The sequence below is a fragment of the Ischnura elegans genome, chromosome 4 (assembly GCF_921293095.1).
Source record: "Ischnura elegans chromosome 4, ioIscEleg1.1, whole genome shotgun sequence".
Taxonomy (NCBI): domain Eukaryota; kingdom Metazoa; phylum Arthropoda; class Insecta; order Odonata; family Coenagrionidae; genus Ischnura; species Ischnura elegans.
Window position 1 is genome coordinate 40,451,652 of NC_060249.1, and position 18,135 is coordinate 40,469,786.

The window sequence follows — 18,135 nt, forward strand, 5'->3', positions numbered from 1 at the left end:
TGTAAGTAGAGAAGAGTATGCAATAAAATAAGCCTTTCTTGTGGCTCATGCCGTCGAGATAGAATACAATTTCCCTTGCCAAGGAAAGAGGCAGTATTTGAATACAAGTAAAAGATTTCCCACACGTTCCTTGCCGCCGTATTTTCGCCGAATTCACCCACTGCAGTGCCACTTCAGTCATTATGACCAACGCTAATGAGGCTTATCTGGAGAGGAGGCTGGATTACTATACTAAATCTGCCAGTTTGAAAACTTCGTTCCCAGATGGATGCACTTGCAAGCTAATCTTATTCATAACACTTTATAGTTTATCATGATCTACGGCATGCTACGTGGCAAAGTGGCAAAAAAAGTTACTACCTTCGATCATAACGACCGAAGCTGTGTGAAGAGAATGGGCACGGTAATTATGACCGAAGCAGTAGGGAGCGTTTACAAATAGCAAAGATTTCAATAAAATACATGCAGGAGAGTGAAAATAATAGATACATTTGCATGAATAACGGGAAAAATAAAGGTATAAAAATACGTCCAGGGGCAATTAGACTGCAACCCGTAATGCAGCGACAGAGCTACGCCACGAGATGCACAAGTACATAAAAAAATGTCAAAAGTATCACCTACCGGGCATAAAGTGACCTCAATGGAGCCATCTATGAGTTGCAGTTGGTGAGTGACGGAATATCACAGCATATCCATTGCAAATGAACATTAAATTGGTGTGGCATATATATACGGCATACCCACTGAGGGTTAAACCCATCATGACGAAAATGTACGGCATACCCAGATGAGTGGTTAATAACCTCAGCTATAGAATATAGTAGAAACTAGGCAAAATACTTGTGTACTGCAGTCAAAAATGTGTCAGAATCTTGCTATAGAAAATTAGCGTGTTGTTATTTTCTTGGTTTTTAATCTTTGTCTTAATTTTTATTTCTCTTTTCAACAGCTGACCAAAATTCATCATCAAGTAAAGAATATTTTTATTTTTCTATTTTTGTAATTAGAATTATGTGCAATTCACAATTTATTTAACTTTCTTCAAAATCTTTATTGAGGCATAATTTCTTTTCACCACCAAATCTGTATGCAAAAAGTTGTGAAGTTCAATTATATATAATGTATTTAGCTTCATTTTTGTTATTATTATTATCATCAACATTAAATATACCTTATTTGTTGAACGATGTTTTTTGCTTTTTTATAGATCTTAATTATAGTTATAATGTGTTAGGATATTTGCTTCAAGTGTAAGCTCCGTTATGTTGGTAGTTTGTATATCTATTTAATAAAAAAATGGCACTGTGATGTTTGATAATATTCTGGTGAGGTTTGGATTGAGAAACATGTTAAGGGATGGGCCCAAATCATATGCGACTTATTATTATGAGTTTATTTGTTGCAACACAGTAAAGAGCCAGAAAACATTAGCTTCTTTATGAACAAAACTCCAATAGGCAACAAATTTGTGGACATATTTCATATTGAATTTGATAGTACTTTGTATAATCCACTGAATTTTATTCAACACTGACGGTGGTTTCAGTAGCTGAGTGTCAGTCGTGGTTCACGAACTGATGGGCATGGAGTACAATGTCCAGTAGTTGTTAACCTTGACTGTGACACTCATTTGTTTTAACTGTGGTCAGTGTTAAAGAAATATTTATGGAATATGCAGAGTATCATCAAATTCAATTTTGCCTCATTATGCATCAAGGTATTTATAAGTGGCATGTATTAAAGTTTGAAAAATTACTAAATTAATAAAAGAGCTAAATAACTTACTTTTCAATTAAAGTGATGAAGTTTAAAATTTTGGAAATTCTTTCCAACAGGGGAGGGAAGGAGGCCAGGTGAGCCAATCCCAGGAGACATTTTTGATGTGATACATCTCTTTGGCATTGCAATAGCTTAAGTGAATCAGTGACTAAATTTTAAGAGCATTAAGACTCTAGTTATGAAAATTTAATGATGCAGATTTTGATTATTGAATTAAGATGCAATGGGGGATTACTATTTTTCTCCTCTTTACAAAAAATTGCCCTTGATAGTTTGGATTTCATGCCCTACTTTTGTTCATTAAAAAGCATACAGAAAGGTTGGATGCTAAGTTCTTTTCTAAGAATCTTTGGCCTTAATGCATTCTTGTAATGCCACGTCTCTTTTTTTTTAATTAAAATTTTTCAGTGAAAATGTATTGTTCTGACTTCGGTTATGTCAGTAAATAGATTGCTAGTGAATCAGAAGATATTTTATGATATTGCCTTCCATATCTAGATGGATTCTTATAATTTAGTACGTAGTTACCCTTATATTCACAAAAGTAGGGCATAAATAACTATATTCTCTGCATGAAAAGTGTGTTCTTAACCATGCTAAAAAGTGAGTTACATAATATTATAGAGAACCCCTTACCTGATATAAGATTTTGTTGGTCAACTTCCTTTTGTTATCCCAAATCCTTGTACCATACCTAGTCCATTTGCGAGCTACAGGGGTCGGTGCGTGAAGGGATGGCCTTGTTTAAGATGTTGCTGGAGGAGCTGAGGAGGAACATGGAGACCGAGAAAAACACTATCAATTCCTTTTGCCAGGGCATGCAAGAAGCTATCGCCAAGACCCACGCGAGCATGATCATGGAAGTCCAGAGGTGAGGAATTAATGCAGTGGGCTGCCCATTCTTGCTCAGGATCCAGGAGGCAGCACTGACTAATTAAGTGTACTCTTTTTAAGCCTGTGATTCTATTGAATGCTTTGCAGTATAGTTTCTAGAGTCAGGCCAAGGAGTGTTTGGATTTTCCTCTAGGCATGCCCTGGTACAGTCATTCCTTACCATACGTCGCTGAATAATGAAGAATTTTTTCAAAGTATCAACAGAACTTAGGTTTAGGAACTAATAGCATAGATGTTTTTAATGTGCAAATTGCCTGTATGAGGTAAGGAGAGGACAATCGACCATACATTTGAGGTGGTTCTGCTCATCATTTTGAACACGATGGAATGTGTTGTGCAATGAAATCATGGAGCCCATTTTGTTATCTTAATGTGCATAAACTTTGTTACATCTGACAAATTTTCTTCTTCGATCCATAGATGGTGACTGATTCGACATTTAATTCACCAAAATTTATCTGTTCAAAAAACAGCAACCTAAGGTTTCATAGTCAAGGTGGTACTTCACAGCTGTGTTGTTAGTGTGAATTCATATCACATTTCAAAGCTTTAATTGTGGAGAGATACCTTCTTTTTTCTGTTCAGTATGTATAAACTTTAATTGTGTCACTTTAACCTGCTTGATATTCTGTGACAAAAAATGAAAAAGAAGAAAAGCCTATGGTGTTGAAAAGCATGCTCAGTGAAATAGTGTGGAGGTAAATTTTACTAAATATTATATATTATTTGTGTATCTAATGTTGAAATTTAAAAACCAGGGAATACATTTGATGGCTACAAATTCGAGATTAGGTAAGATTATTGCGCCGATATATTAACGTATATTCTTCATTAAGGAATTCATCTAATGGTGGCAAAAATAACTTTATAAATCACTCATGGTAATGCTTATCAGGTATCGTTCTATTTCCTGAAGTTGGACTCATTTTCATCATCCTTATACTTATCATATCACTACATAACACATTGGTCTCATTAGCATGTCATTAGTAGCAATAAAAAATCATGATAATGGCATAAAGTGACATCAATTTTTCATCTTATGTGTAGATCATTTAGTTATTTTATTTGCATTAATTATTTAAGACTCACTAGGGTTTCTCTATGACGTATTGTTGGGAATTGCTGTACTTCTGATTTTGATGTAGGTATGTAGTTGATTTTTTGTGTCTTGTCTTATTTTAAAGCTTATGGTTTTATAATCACATACATTATAATATCTACTGTGTAACAGACAGTTACTGTAACAACTTGTTAGCTTAGTTTACAATTTTAGCTTTTCAAGGAAGCAATTTTATCTGTTCTAGTACTGCTAATTGTTTTAGCAATTCATAGTTATTGTCAATGAAATGCATGAAGTATATTAGCATTTTAATCCCTTTATAAGAATTACAATATGATTTTCATTGGTAAAGTTATGATCATCCCCAGCTACATTGATAATTTGTTGTTGGTTTTAATTTTAGTGTTTATATCAAGATAGGTTTGCTCAATAGCCTTAGAACTCCTGAAAAGTCTCCATCGGTGCACATACATTCTGTGTACTTTTAAACCTCTCTTCATTTTTAACCAAGTGGATTATTTGCCAAATTAACCTCTCTTACAGTTGATTTCTTCTCATAATTTATGTGACTCTGGACTATTGTACTTGCCTTTCATAACAAAGTAATCTTTTGCATGAGGTAGGTTTCTATGAAAATCCTTGTGAAATCCTCCTTTAAACACAGTAATGGCTGCAACGTATCAACTCCACCCTTTATTTATTTCTTCAAAGAAGTATATATACCTTCCTTATTTATCCCATCCAATAAGCCTGTTGTCAAAGTTTCCATTCCATTTTTGATCAAAATTCATCCTTGTTTTACTGACTACTGCATCACCTCACTCTTCAGACTTTCTTCTATCCACCTTGCTCTATCATCTCCAAAAGCTTTCTTCTTTTGTCACCTACCATGTACAGCACTTAATCTTTTTCTCCAAGCCAGCCTATGTATTCTTGTCCATATGTCATCTCAAAATCGTGCATCCTGTTTAATTCTCCATCTACATATGTAGTGAAAATAGCAGAACCGTGTGACATTCTTGCTTTCAAGAACCATGTATACATAGTAACGTAAAAAGAAGTGAACCAATTTGCCAGATATTCACTTTATATGGCTATCCTCTGCTGGAATTTTTTATATTTGTGCAATGGTTACATATTTTTTAAGTTCCATAACTGTTTCTTAGTATATCCACCAGCTTCGTATTGCTCTCTATTTAGTATCAGCTTAAGATAGAAAATGGATTACATAAGCGAAATATTTTAAGTAAGAAAGCTGGAGTTAACCCATTAACGGCCAAGGCTAATATTCAGTAGAAATTTTTTAATTTATCGTCATATTTAGTCTTAATAGGTACTAGAAAAGAAATTTTGAAAATTTTGAGACCCTAAAAAATTTATTTTTACCAGAAAAATAATGGTGCGTTTTCGTACCTTTGGCGGAATGTGGGTACTTCGGTTAAAATACGGTGAAAAACTATAAATCTTTTTTATTTTCCACTGTTTTATTTATAACCATATAGAAACGCATAAATTTGTATTTAAAATCATTAAGTAACCGTTCATACTATAACAACCCTTTCATGTATGAAAATTATTAGGATATAAGGGCACATTACATTTTACCCAAAAACATACATAAGTGCCTATTACATTACCTGCACCTTTTCCTTGATACCTTTTTCTTGACAATATGACCTGCATTATCTTCTTTAGTATCTGCTAATAAAGAAATACAGTGGAACCTCGATTTATCGTTTTTCAGGGGGATGGATGAAAAAAACGATGAATGCGGGAAAACGATCAATGAGGGAAGTTTGTCCGGGTTGCCTATGTCCCAGGAAACGCTGGATTTTTGCGAATTATGACGTTCATTAATGGATTCAAAAAAGATATTAGCTTATTACAGGAATATTATTACTTTATCGAAACACTTAGGTCATATTGTTGATTCAGATTATATCTCTTTCAAATACATATCCTAAAGGAACACCTCGCCTTGCTAAAAAAATTTTTCACTCCACTCGAAATTTTCACTGCTATTTCACTGTAAAAGTTCTTATCCATCAAATGCCATTTCAAGTACACATATTTACGAGAGAAATGTGCGTGTTATGCCTCCAACAACTGATTTCGCCGTCGCAGTGATTGGTTATGAGATGGATCAAGAAGGCCAAAAATAGTTTATTTTATGAAATGTTCCTTTCTTGCAATTAAATTTTTAATATGATTGAGGCAATGTGGCGTTAACCGCCAGCGGCACGCCCACCTGATCCTCGGCTTCATCCCCTTTCTTGTTTTCACCAGGGATCTAACGCTCTACCCCCACCCCTGCCGTCATGTACTAGCAGACATACCGAAGCATGCTGTAATATTCATGCATTTCTAGCCAGGATACTTTTCTTCATCTTCAAATATTTTCAGTCCATCTTTTAAAGTTCTCACTTGTGTCTTCGGAAGGGCCATGGTCCGAAGACAATTAAGAATAAAACCAATAAAAATGAAACCGGACTCTATTGAACCCAACGGAAAACACTCGCCGGTATTAAGTCAACCCACCCTGAAAAGTACGGAACCACTCGTACGAGGTGAAGTTCGGCACTAAAGCTATCGCGTACGGCGTAAGCAGAGCTTTCTGCAGAGGGTGAAGCATGACCATATGACTGCGCAAATTTTTTATCCTATAGAAAAGGCAACTTACCCACTCATTTCTAACAATAAGTAGCATAGCTCTAGATGAGCAGATGAATTCAGATTGCTGGTAGGGAGAAACAAAATATCCTGAGAAGACATCGCTTCGTTAGCACCTCAGACAAGTGAGACTTGTAGCATAACTCGTAAATTGTAACCAGACGCCCTGTTTTCGAAAAAAATCTGCATCAACTGCCGTGAAGCTCACTATCAGCTGCGAGGATATCGATATTCGCCAGAAATCACCATTGTATTATTCCAACCATTTCCTTACTTAAAATGGTTAAATAACGTTAGAAATACGTCGTGTTCGGTATCATTCTTTTTTGAATTACGTGCACATCACTAATATCTCAATCTAATAAAAGTATAATACCAATTGCCGAAATTCATTTTTACACACCTTTTGGGCTAATCGGTGATTCATGCAGCAGTTGACCTCCAGAGGTGGGGATCTTTGAAGCGAGTCGGCTAAAAAAAGTCAGCTGTCGAGAAAGGGGGAGCGTGAAAAAGGTTTCTTTTGTTCTAGGTAACTTGATATTTTCTTTCGAAGCTAAGGTCTTCATAATACGATACCTGCTCGAGCTGGGACCTTTTTTTATTTCGGAGAAGAGGAAAGCTTCAGACGGGGAGAGGCGAGTGCTGAATGGAGGGGGATACCGGATCTTGGGAAATGCGCTAATGTAACTATCCCACGGTACTCAGCTTCTCCCTATCGTATTTCAATCTCCTGGGGAAGATTCAAACTTAGTGTCTGTCGTTATTAGCCATAAATAACACATTGTAAACACTTTGTCTCATTTTTGTCAAACGATGGATGCGGGAAAATTATACGATGGGACCGCGATCTTCAGACGATAAATGCGGGAAAACGATACTTCGGAGAACGATAGATGCGGGAAAAAATTACATTGTGTTTATGGAACTTAATTTGGGACCAGGAGTGGCGAATGATGATTGCGGGAAAACAATCAATGCGGGAACGATAGATCAAGGTTCCACTGTACAAGAAGGTTTGTCTTTTTTTGGATTTGATGGTCCTTCTGCATGTATTTCAAAGTGATTGCCATTGCTGAATCGGTCACCTTTGATTGACGTTAGCGCGACATAGATCCTTGAGAAATCAATCGGAGACATTTTTAGCCCACTAGCATTCCTATTGATTTTCTATGAATTAGTAAACACACTTTCCAGAAAATTAGTAAACAATGGCCACCACCACTATTTCCCTGTGATTTTGATTCTATAATTCGCGTTTGTATTATCATAACATATACTCCACCTGTGAGCTTATTGCAATACCCAATGACGAGAAGCTGGGGAATTGTTATGTCTTTTCTTTCAAATGGTGAACTGGCAATGTGTTTCTGGCCACAATTACAACAGAGCTTTCATTCCATTTTACGGCAGACAATTCAGATTCCTAGTCAAAAGCATAATCAATTGAGCCTCGAGGTTTTTTCCAGGAGGTTAGTCTTCAAGCCGGGACTTGCCACTTCTATTTTCCCGAGTGGTTCAAGTTGCTAAGGATCGCCTTTCCTTCAGTGTTTGGAACAAGGAACACGAAGAAGAGAAGTCAGAAAGTAACTGCTGAAAGTGACTGAAAGATGCTGAGTAGTATCGGGAATTATTTTCAAGAAATGTGAAACAACGATAGCTCCTAATCCTACCTTCACTCCATGAGGGTTTGATTGATTTACCCCCTCCATACGAAAAAAAAAATGGATGAGGTAACCATCTGAATAGCAAAGGCACCATAACTTGAACCCAAATCGAACTAGTTTATTTTTTATGAACATTATCGCTGAATGGCGTCCGAAACACGGAACCATTTGCTCATCCATAGAAAGGTTATGAGAAAAAATTTTAAACTGCAAAAAATTAGCATTCAACATAGTAAATATTGGTCTCAGCTTGCAAATTTGTCAGTTTTTTCGAGAAAAAGGTGGATATTTTCCTTTATCTATTTCTACTTATTGTTTGGCGAACTAATTCAATCCATTTATCTTTATAACATCTTTAGACAGGTGCATGTCCTCCAGCGGGAACACAAGATACCCAGAGAGAATCAAAATCTCAAGAAACTTTTCAAAGCTACAATAGTAATTTGTAAAAAAAAGAAGTTCATTATCTAATTCAATTGTGTGAATATGTAGGAATCACCTATGAAACACTGAAAATGTGTGATGCTTGTTAATTTTATTTATTAGATAGGGTTTTTCAAAGGCCAGCAAAAAAGTTATCCTTTTCAAGTGGTGCTGAAGGCTTGAATGGTTCATTGAAGAAAAATAGCTTTGGGGTTGACCTTTTAGGAAAATTTATGATATTCTATTTTGAGTCAGAAAGTTATTTTTGGATAGTTAATTGATTGGAGTTAAAAGCTGAAAAATATAAAATGTTTACCTTTTCGCATTTTTTCAATAGAAAACAAAACCACCCAATAAACTTCCTGCCATGCCTTCATTTTGACTTGACCGTAAGTGACTGAGAGGGAATTGATTGTTACAAACCTCATGAAGTAAATAGTATTTGGATCAGGGTAAATATTAATTAGAGCATTGGTAATGGCTGCACTTTAGCCTCATGAAGTGGTCAATATTTAAACCATACCACTTAAAATAAAATGCCAGTTTTTAATTGCCTAAATAGAGAAATTTGTGTTTTACCAACTGTAGAAGAAATTCAGTTCAAGCAGAGATGCTGTTTTTTAATTGCACTTTTGGAGATCATTTTGCTCACCTAATCATTGACTCTTCCAATATGGAATGTCAAAGATTGCATTAACTTGGCAATTGTTTAACCCTTCCTGGGACTACAGTTATACACTCTAAATATAAGCTGGGCCACAGTAAAGATTTTATCCACCGAGATGAGATGGAATCATGCCTGTAAGGATACTTATGAAATGTTAGTAAAATTCAGGTGATTTCATCCCCTTAGATATCTCACTCCTACCATGCTTACCAATAACTTATATTTACCTTGTTCATTAGGCATAGATATTAGTTGGGTGGTCCAAGGTAAATATATTGTTTTTTATTTATTTTTACTCTAGAATACATCACCTTATGGCCTTCACATCAAGTGTTCAAACAGCCAACAATACTAAGGAGGAGTCAGTTCGTAAATTTTTTCTGTTCTCGGTACCAGTCCGGTTCTCCGCAATCGGTTCTCGATGCTCTGTTCCAAGAATGAACTCTTATTATCTAAATTAATGGCAAATTTAAATGAACAACCACAAGAAATGAACGAAAATAATTTCACTAAAGATTTAAATTAGTAGGAAAGCCCTGTTAAAGAATACATGATCTACCGATTTGTCACATTACATTAGGCAGCCACTGGTTCTTTCTCCAGGTTTTTATTTACAAAATTCAACGTTTTTACCCTATTCATTCTTTTTTTGGTAGAAATATTGCGTGCAGTACTGAACAGGCATTCACTGAAAACAGTAGTGGTTGATGTTGATTTTGAAGGGCCCTGCAAAAATGCTTGGAGCACAGTTCATGTACTGCATAGCATCACGATCAATAGTGAAACTTACACAACTTCTGATGATATCATCCGTTAATCTGTAGTAACTTGTGAGTCGGTTCAAAATTTATTTTGTATTCTGTGATGTAGCTTAAATTCTTACTTTAATTAACAACTTATTCGCATGCTTCACTGTCACAGTTCTTATAACCTTTATCCACTATAAACTGCTCAACATGCCGGTACAGCGACACAGAGGATGAACTGAGCGGACCTGAGCTAACCCTAAATTGCAATGCAGTGTTGCATTCTGCAGGATAACCACACTTTTTGATGGCTTGCATAGGTTTATCAACTTAGGAATAAGCTCTCAGAACGCATCTTGCTCGCATGTTGAAGATGTACTGTCTATGTACATGATTCAATCTTTAGACTACTTTCAGTCGAAATGATTTTCTGCCAGCCGCCGTTCACGGCATGGCACACGGCATTGCAGAAGTGTCTTGTCTGAAAGCCACCTGAATTTCAAGTGATCGGCAGCCGGCCAAATGTTATTCCATCTGAAAGCGGCCTCAATGTAGCATTGTCTGTATTTCATGCTTAGAAGGCGCATCCCCTTGCCGGATTGAAATGGACGCCGTGCCATTGACGGCACGATTTGACTCGTTTGAACTATGGTAAGTTGAAAGAACGGAGCTGTGCCATGGACGGCGACAGGCAAAATGTCAACTTGTTTAAAAGTGGTCGTGGCTATGGAAATGCTTCAATGTTGGCGAGAGCGACAAACTGACGAACCCTTAAATGCGTGTGTTAGCGAGCATCGTGTTTTAATCTATTTTACATTTGGAATCGAATACGCTGCAGACCATTTTGGCTTTGGGCACTAAATTCAAATCCTCGCCACCGTTCCAAGCCGGTTCAAAAGTACTGACTTTATGCAATCAGTTCTCAATACCGGTTCCACAGGCAAGAACCGGCAGTAGCAAGAACTGGGTACTGGAACCAACCCATCCTTCAACAATACACAACAAAAACAGCCATCAGCTCATTTTAAACAAGAGCACTCCAATTGCAAATGAAAATATTTATGATTGAGTGTCAATGCATGCAGTGTCCATGGCCTTTTGTATTACTCATTAAACTGATTCAGAATTTGATACTCCTTTTTATTTTCATGGTCACAAAAGGGGCCACATCCATATTTATGAAATGCACTATTCTCCTCCCTTACTCGGAAGCAGTGTCACCCTTCATGTTGTAGCCACGGAGCATCAACTGAGGGCGAGGGGATTCGGACAGCGCAGGGAGCAAAGGGGATAGCGATCGGCAACGCCGCCACAGTCGCCGTGACGTAATGGGATAGGGGTGGGGGGCATAGCAGAAAGCTCTTCCAGCGTTTCCGTTGTAGTTCATAATTAACATCATCAGATGTTTTATATTAAGCATTTTTCTCCATTAATGTTATTATTCTGAATTCAACTAAATATTTTCTATCATTTCTTTCACTTGACAGTTCTAGATCATTATATTTAATGAGAGTAATCAGAAGCCACACATTCACTTCAGTTGAGGGTGGTTGGTTGTCGTGAAATAAAGAATCCCAATATCAGTTTACATGTTTATTTAAATCAAATACCTTGTACGAGGAAAGACTAAATACATTTAATTGGCTTTTACACTAAATTGGCTGTTCGTTAACGTTTACGATAAGCTAAACGGAGTCCGCACTTCAAAAACCATGGTTGCAGCCATAAGTATAACAATGATATTGTAAGTAAAAAACGGAGAAAACATATGTAAAATTACTGTGCATTTTTTTATACTTTCACTCAGTGAGTGCATGCATGAGAAAAGTCGGCAGTACATACAAACAAATCATTGCATTATAAATCAAACGAAACGGAGATGTGAGAAGCACAAAATTTGCATTGATTAAAAAAAAAGTCACCATATGTACTAATTAGAGGAACTAAAATCTCTAGAAACGTCTATGGCATTCGATGGAGTATGAATTAAAAGAATAAACCTGGGATCAATTATATGGCATGCCCTTTGCGGTAAGCCTGAAGCTGAAACACGAGCATCACATCCACGGAAGTAACTTGGTAGAATAGCCAACACCATTCAATATCTGAAAATTCCAAATATACATGTGTACATATATGTATCGTAAAAAATTAATGCTTTGTAAGTAATATATAAATTATATTTTTTCTAATAATGCACTTATATGAATAAGAGTGAAATTGGTAACAGGTGATGAATTTATAAATGTGAAAATCCCGGATGAAACAGATGTGGGAAAATTGATTCCAAGTTACATATATTATAAATCATTATGTAATCCTAAAGTAATTACACAACAGTACTCACATCAATTCATTACAAGAGAATGAATGAACTTTTAAAGGCTCGTCGCGAGTACGCCTTCTTCAGCAGTTGATAGCACCACGCTTCCTAGCAGAAGACAGAAATTTTTGAATTCCTTGCCGGCAGGCCGGCAACCGTTTTTCAGAATTCCCTTCTGTGATTGGCTCTTCAACCATGTATACCAGGCTTAGGAGAACAGACATTTTCGAAAGATTGGTGCCATCGACTGCAGCGCCTCTAGCAGTGCCGATTAAAGTTATTTCCCCCTGTACCGCGCTGTTCGACCCCCCTCATCCATCAGTTGATTCACTGTGTTGTAGCATCTAACTTTTATATCAATACTAGAAATCCGAAGTGTGTTCTAGGCAACACACTTTGGTTGATTGTGAATGTTTAGTCAGAATTGTAAATATGGAGATATTTTAAAATTAATCCCAATTATTTTGTTCAAGGATCATGACTTCTATTAGGGAGCATTAAAATTTTAATTTATGAGTCTTGTACCATTTTCATTAATCAGTTATGTATTTAGAATTTTTCAATGTTGGTATTATTTGTATACCGTATTTCTCCCCCCCCCCCTAATTTTGAGGCTTCAGTTTCGAGAAAAATTAAAAAATTGTGTTTGAATATTGTCCACCCCTTTACTTTTACCATGGGCATTTTTGGAAACAAAGGAAGGACTATATTCAGGCATGTACAGTATTTAAGACAAGAAAAAAACAATTATTCAGCATATTAGTCATATTCTATACCTCATTCATGAAAATAACTGTGGAAGAGGTTTGGGGACAGATTTAACATTATTGCTCATATGTACCAGTGTAGTTACCAGTGTACAAATATATCTTGAGATGAGCAAGGATTCAGATCGTGTCAACTTGCTCCTGATTAATCATTATGTTGTAAAGCTATGAGGTTGATTCTATCTATGTGGAAAGGCAAGCAGATTTTTTGTAATTAATTTTATTGATCCAAGGGCAAAGTTCTACTGAATCGCTTGTTACCAATATTCTTTATTTTAATGTGGTCAGAAGTAAACTATCTCAAGCTTTAAACATTCCTCAGTCTTTGAATATCTACTCATCACATTCATAAACAATTGAGAGCAACATTTTCCATTTCCACCACCATCAGTTTCCATTTTCTACATATTTTTTTGTTTCAAAATCATGTTGGTACCTAGTTATGAATTGATTTAGGTTCCCTATATGTCTTTGAAAAATAAAAGTTATGGATATCTCTGGGAGAGGAATTAGGATATCGATGGGTTTTTTAATTAAGGTTTCCCCAGTTGGTATGCAGGGCCAAAGCTGTAAGCAAAGTATGCAGCAGCATAGGGTGGCAAGCAAAAGGGGGCACCTAATTGCTGAAGTCCATGTTCAGTATTAATTATACTAATCAAACAAGGAGATTTAGCAGGCTGAGGGGGGGGTGCAGAATGTTGTTCGCTACATTGTAAAACTGTATAGAATCGGCCCTGTAGAAGGGGTAAACCTAAGTTATGTCATAGGCGTTTCATATGCATGTTATCCTGAAATGTATGCAATATGATGACCCACTTGTGTGTTGATGGTTGCATCGTTCCAGGATATCACCTTTTGGTTCACTAGAAGGGATTACACTACCAAGTATTATGTTTTATTTATAAAGCAATGGGTGTAAGAAAGGCTCTCACAAAATTTTACCATTGAGCGCTGAATAATTTCGCCCCTAGAGCAGTTTGAAGTTTCAACTTGAATTCCACACCAAAAACGTATTTTTTTGGGCGACGCCATGTTGATGACTTGTGAACCTCATGATATCTGCATTGCTTGCAGAAGGAATGCATTATCGAATGCGTTATTTCAAGTATAAATAAATTGTAGATAAAACGGAGAATTTTAAATGAGTGGGACCTTACGGTATATTTTTGAGTGCTGAGATGTGAATCTACCTCTCGTTAAATACCAGAAAAGTATTTTTTTGTGGTGCCAAACGACCCAGACCGAGGAAGGTGGTGGTACGGCACTGCACAGAGACAGCATATTCCTTCAGAGATAGGCTGTTATAGAATTTATGAGAGCCATTTTAATGTAAGTCTCTTCTGCTTCTCAAAGGGATTTAGTTTCCATTACTCCTTTTGTTGTCTTTGGCCACATATTGCAAAAATTTCGTAAAAATATGTACACACTCAATGGAAAATTTTACTTTCTAATTGCAGATATATCATTCTGCTTCAGTTTATGTTGGATTTAATGATTATTTCATGTGAGTTTACTGCGTATTTCCCCTGGTTTTCGCTCTTTGTTTCTATCTTGCACATTAAAATCCAAGGACTGCAACGAAGAGGGTCTTTGACGCTAACCTGGTGATGTGTCAAATAGTATAAAGTAGAGATGGGTCGAATAGCAGATTTCTCGAACTCGAATATCGAATTCGAATGTTAAATCATTGCTCGAATATTCGAATACTAAATGATGAATGCGGGAATGTTTGACTTGGTTGCCTATGCAGCAGGAAACACAAGATTTTGGGGAGTAATTTTGATTTCCGTTAAAGGATTTGAACAGGAATTTTGCTGATTAATGGAATATTTTAATTTTATGGAAACAATTTGGGCATATAGTTGATTCAAACTAACATCTTCAAATATCCTAAGGTGACACACCACCTCACGAAAAATGTTTGCATGCCGTCTCGGCATTTACACTGCTACGATGGATTTCTGTCTGATGTATACATTCTTATCTACCAAACGCCATTTCAGCGGCACGCCCATCTGATACTCGGCTTCATCCGACTTCTTATTTTCTACAGGTAGCTAGTTTTACCCCTACTCCTGCTGTCAAGTGCTAGCGGACAATCCGAGGTGTTTTGCAAAATACATGCGCATATCCACCAGATTTTCTTCTTCTTCAATTATTTTCAGTCCATCTTTGGAAGTTCGCGTGAGATAAGCAGATGAATTCGACTTGCTAGCAGGGAGAAACCAAATATCCTGAGAAAATATCCCTTCGTCTGTGTCAGTAGAGATTTATAGCATAACTCATAAATTGTAACTTGATTTATGTTTTCGGAAAAAGATACCGCATCAACTTCCGAGAAGCTCTGCTGCTCATATCGAATCTTGCCACAATGATAAGTCTCCGTCGTATCTTGACATTTATTTCCTCGGGTAGCAGGGGGTAGCAGATTTTGGGAATTGTGCTACGTAGTTACTATCCCACGCCACTGAGGTTCTCCTGGTGGGGAAAGCCGGGGATTTTCGGACTTTTCACCCAATCATTTTCGGTTCCCTACGTTGAACTCTTTTCACAGCTCTAATCTGCGAATTTGATGTAGTTCGTCAACTTGCCTATAAAGGCGCTGCATGCACTAAACGACTAGAGTTCTCTACAATTTTCTGAGTCAACTACCAGCGTCAGTGTGAGACAGTGTACGGTGCAAAATTCAAAGTATTCGAGGTATTCGAGATGGCACATTTAGCATAATTATTCGAGTTCTCGAATATCGAATACTTTCTAGTATTCAAGGTATTTGAGTATTCGCGGATACTAATCGCACATCTCTAGTATAAAGTAATACATGATAATCTCAAATTTGTACCTAATCCAGGAAATACTACAATATCGTATTACCCACAAAAAGGAAATAAGCACAATTGACTCTGGGAGGTACCGCCAGGTTGATAAATAGAAGCACCAATAGTAAATAATAAACACGGATAACTTTACAAGTCTTACAACTAAACAGAGAAACTGGAGGCAAGTGCGCACTGAATGAATACTAACAAATAATTTGAACTATCATTAATCTAAGCAGAATAAGTGGCAAATAATAAAATGTAATGTGTGACTCCTTTTGCCAGACTTCAAACTCTATGTTAACGCCAACGCCAGGATTTTAACCACCATTTTTTTCCCTAATTTTAAAAAGCCGCATTACCATTAATAAAAGCATAATAGCAAGGACAGCGAAATTACGACTATGATAAACCTATAAATAAGTATGAAAATGAGCTGAAAGATTATTATGAGAGACAGTCCCGAACCCTCAACCTTCATTGACCCAGCTCAAAGCTTTGGCCAATAGGCCCCTGTGTTCACATAAAAGGAAACTCATAATAAGTATTACAACAACTAAGGGAAAAAACCGGTGCAAGTATACAGATGTACACAAAATAATCATAGCATCCGACATAAATAGAATTGGAATGATAATTCTGCAGTTATAAAATAATTTATCCCTTTAAGTGCATATATATTCACTCACTAGTGGAATGTTTGCTGAGTGCAGCAAATAAACTTCGAAAGGAGTAAAGGATACTATTTATGTACAATTTATTAATTTCCTTGAGAAGCAGAAGTGGTGCGTCAAGCTTTGTCCTAAAACTTTTGAAAGTGACTGTACGTGTAACTCTGATTTAAATATAAGTGAACTTACAGATATTTTAATGTAAAGTCTATGAGTTACTCTTTCATTTTGATGACACTTGTTTACCATTTTTTATAGTACGAAACTGACTTGAAGAATTGCCAGGAGCATGGGTTGAACAAGGCGAGGCCTCTGGTTAAAAAATGCTGCTCTAACAAAATTTGAAGGCTAATCCTAAAAGAAACGGAGAGAACCCCGAATTTCCTCCCTTCAGAGGGCAGCTATAGCTATAGCACTATTGTGGGGAAAGACATTGATTGTGATGATTTGTTCATTCATTTCATAATTTACATCCAGAAACTAAAAACCAGTCATAAATTAAAGCATCCACAATAATTGCAGTGATTACAGTATCTCTCATAACTGTAAACATTTCATCTTAAGAAGTTTCATTTCAGGTAAATGATTCATTATTAGGGAAAAAGAAATTGTTCAGAGTCACGGTTGATAATTCCAGTACATTTTGGGAATCAGCCACAACAAAATTTACACTTTTGCCATGATGATAAACTTTTGGCCACTATTTCCACGAACCCAATGTGTTGACGGCTTCTTCAAGCATTACTCATGCGACATTCATGAGGTTTACACATCACATAGCATCAGCCAATAGATGCATGTTTCGTGTCGTGGGCATGGCCAAGGCACCTCGTGGGCTTTTAAAGCTACTTATCTCAGTAAAAAATCGAATTTGAGATCTGAAATTTGGCATGTGTGTTTTTCATTCATATCTTTTTGGTTTTAAACAACGAAAATCAATTTTTAATTATGAGTGTTCCCTCCTATTGTGCGTGTGGCCTCTTGATTCTAATTAATGAGGTAGCCATTTAAAAAAATCATTCGTTGAGATTCATTTTTATGTGCCTGGAAGTTCAATCCTAATCTCTCATTTTTATGAGCAATTTATTAGTACTATGTACTCTGTCATCCAACCAGTTTACATGTGTAGTTTTAGGATGAATGTGTAACTCGAGTTTTGGAATGTTCGGAAAAATGTGTGGTTGAGGCATTAGTAACACTATTTGAAGTAGGATTACTACAGCAATAAAAAGGATAAAACATATATTTTGAGTGAAAAAACAAATAAGTGTGTATTTAAGCAAAATAAATTTTGGAAAATGAGAAATGGGGAGTAAGTGAAAGAAAAATATTTCCTCTGAATTATATTGGTTAAAGACCAAGCCAATCTGCGGGTTGAAACACTGAGTGAGAGATATTGGAGGGAAAAGCATGTGTGGGAAAAAAGGAGAAGGAAGCTTAATAGAGCTTTTTATTATAATAATTTATAAGATTTAGCTTTTCTGCTACTGGAATGACAAATATAGAAATTAAGGTGATAATTATGGTGGAACCACTGGTATTGTGTCAGTGTAACATAGGGGAATGAGTCGGTGCCAGATGTAAAGATGTTTTTAAGAAGCAAGCAGTTCTCAAAGTTTGTATGCTTATTTTGCCTCTGATCTAGG

At 36.4% G+C, this 18,135-nt stretch overlaps 1 protein-coding gene across 5 annotated transcripts in view; it reads left to right on the forward strand.

The window, feature by feature from the left end:
- The window catches only part of LOC124157322, a 71,995-nt gene that overhangs the window by 17,162 nt on the left and 36,698 nt on the right, over nt 1-18,135 (forward strand). For all 5 annotated transcript variants that reach the window (XM_046531952.1, XM_046531955.1, XM_046531954.1 and 2 more), the window contains one exon: nt 2,481-2,653. In XM_046531952.1, coding sequence (XP_046387908.1) covers nt 2,481-2,653 — 173 coding nt within the window. The remainder of the gene's footprint in view (nt 1-2,480; nt 2,654-18,135) is intronic.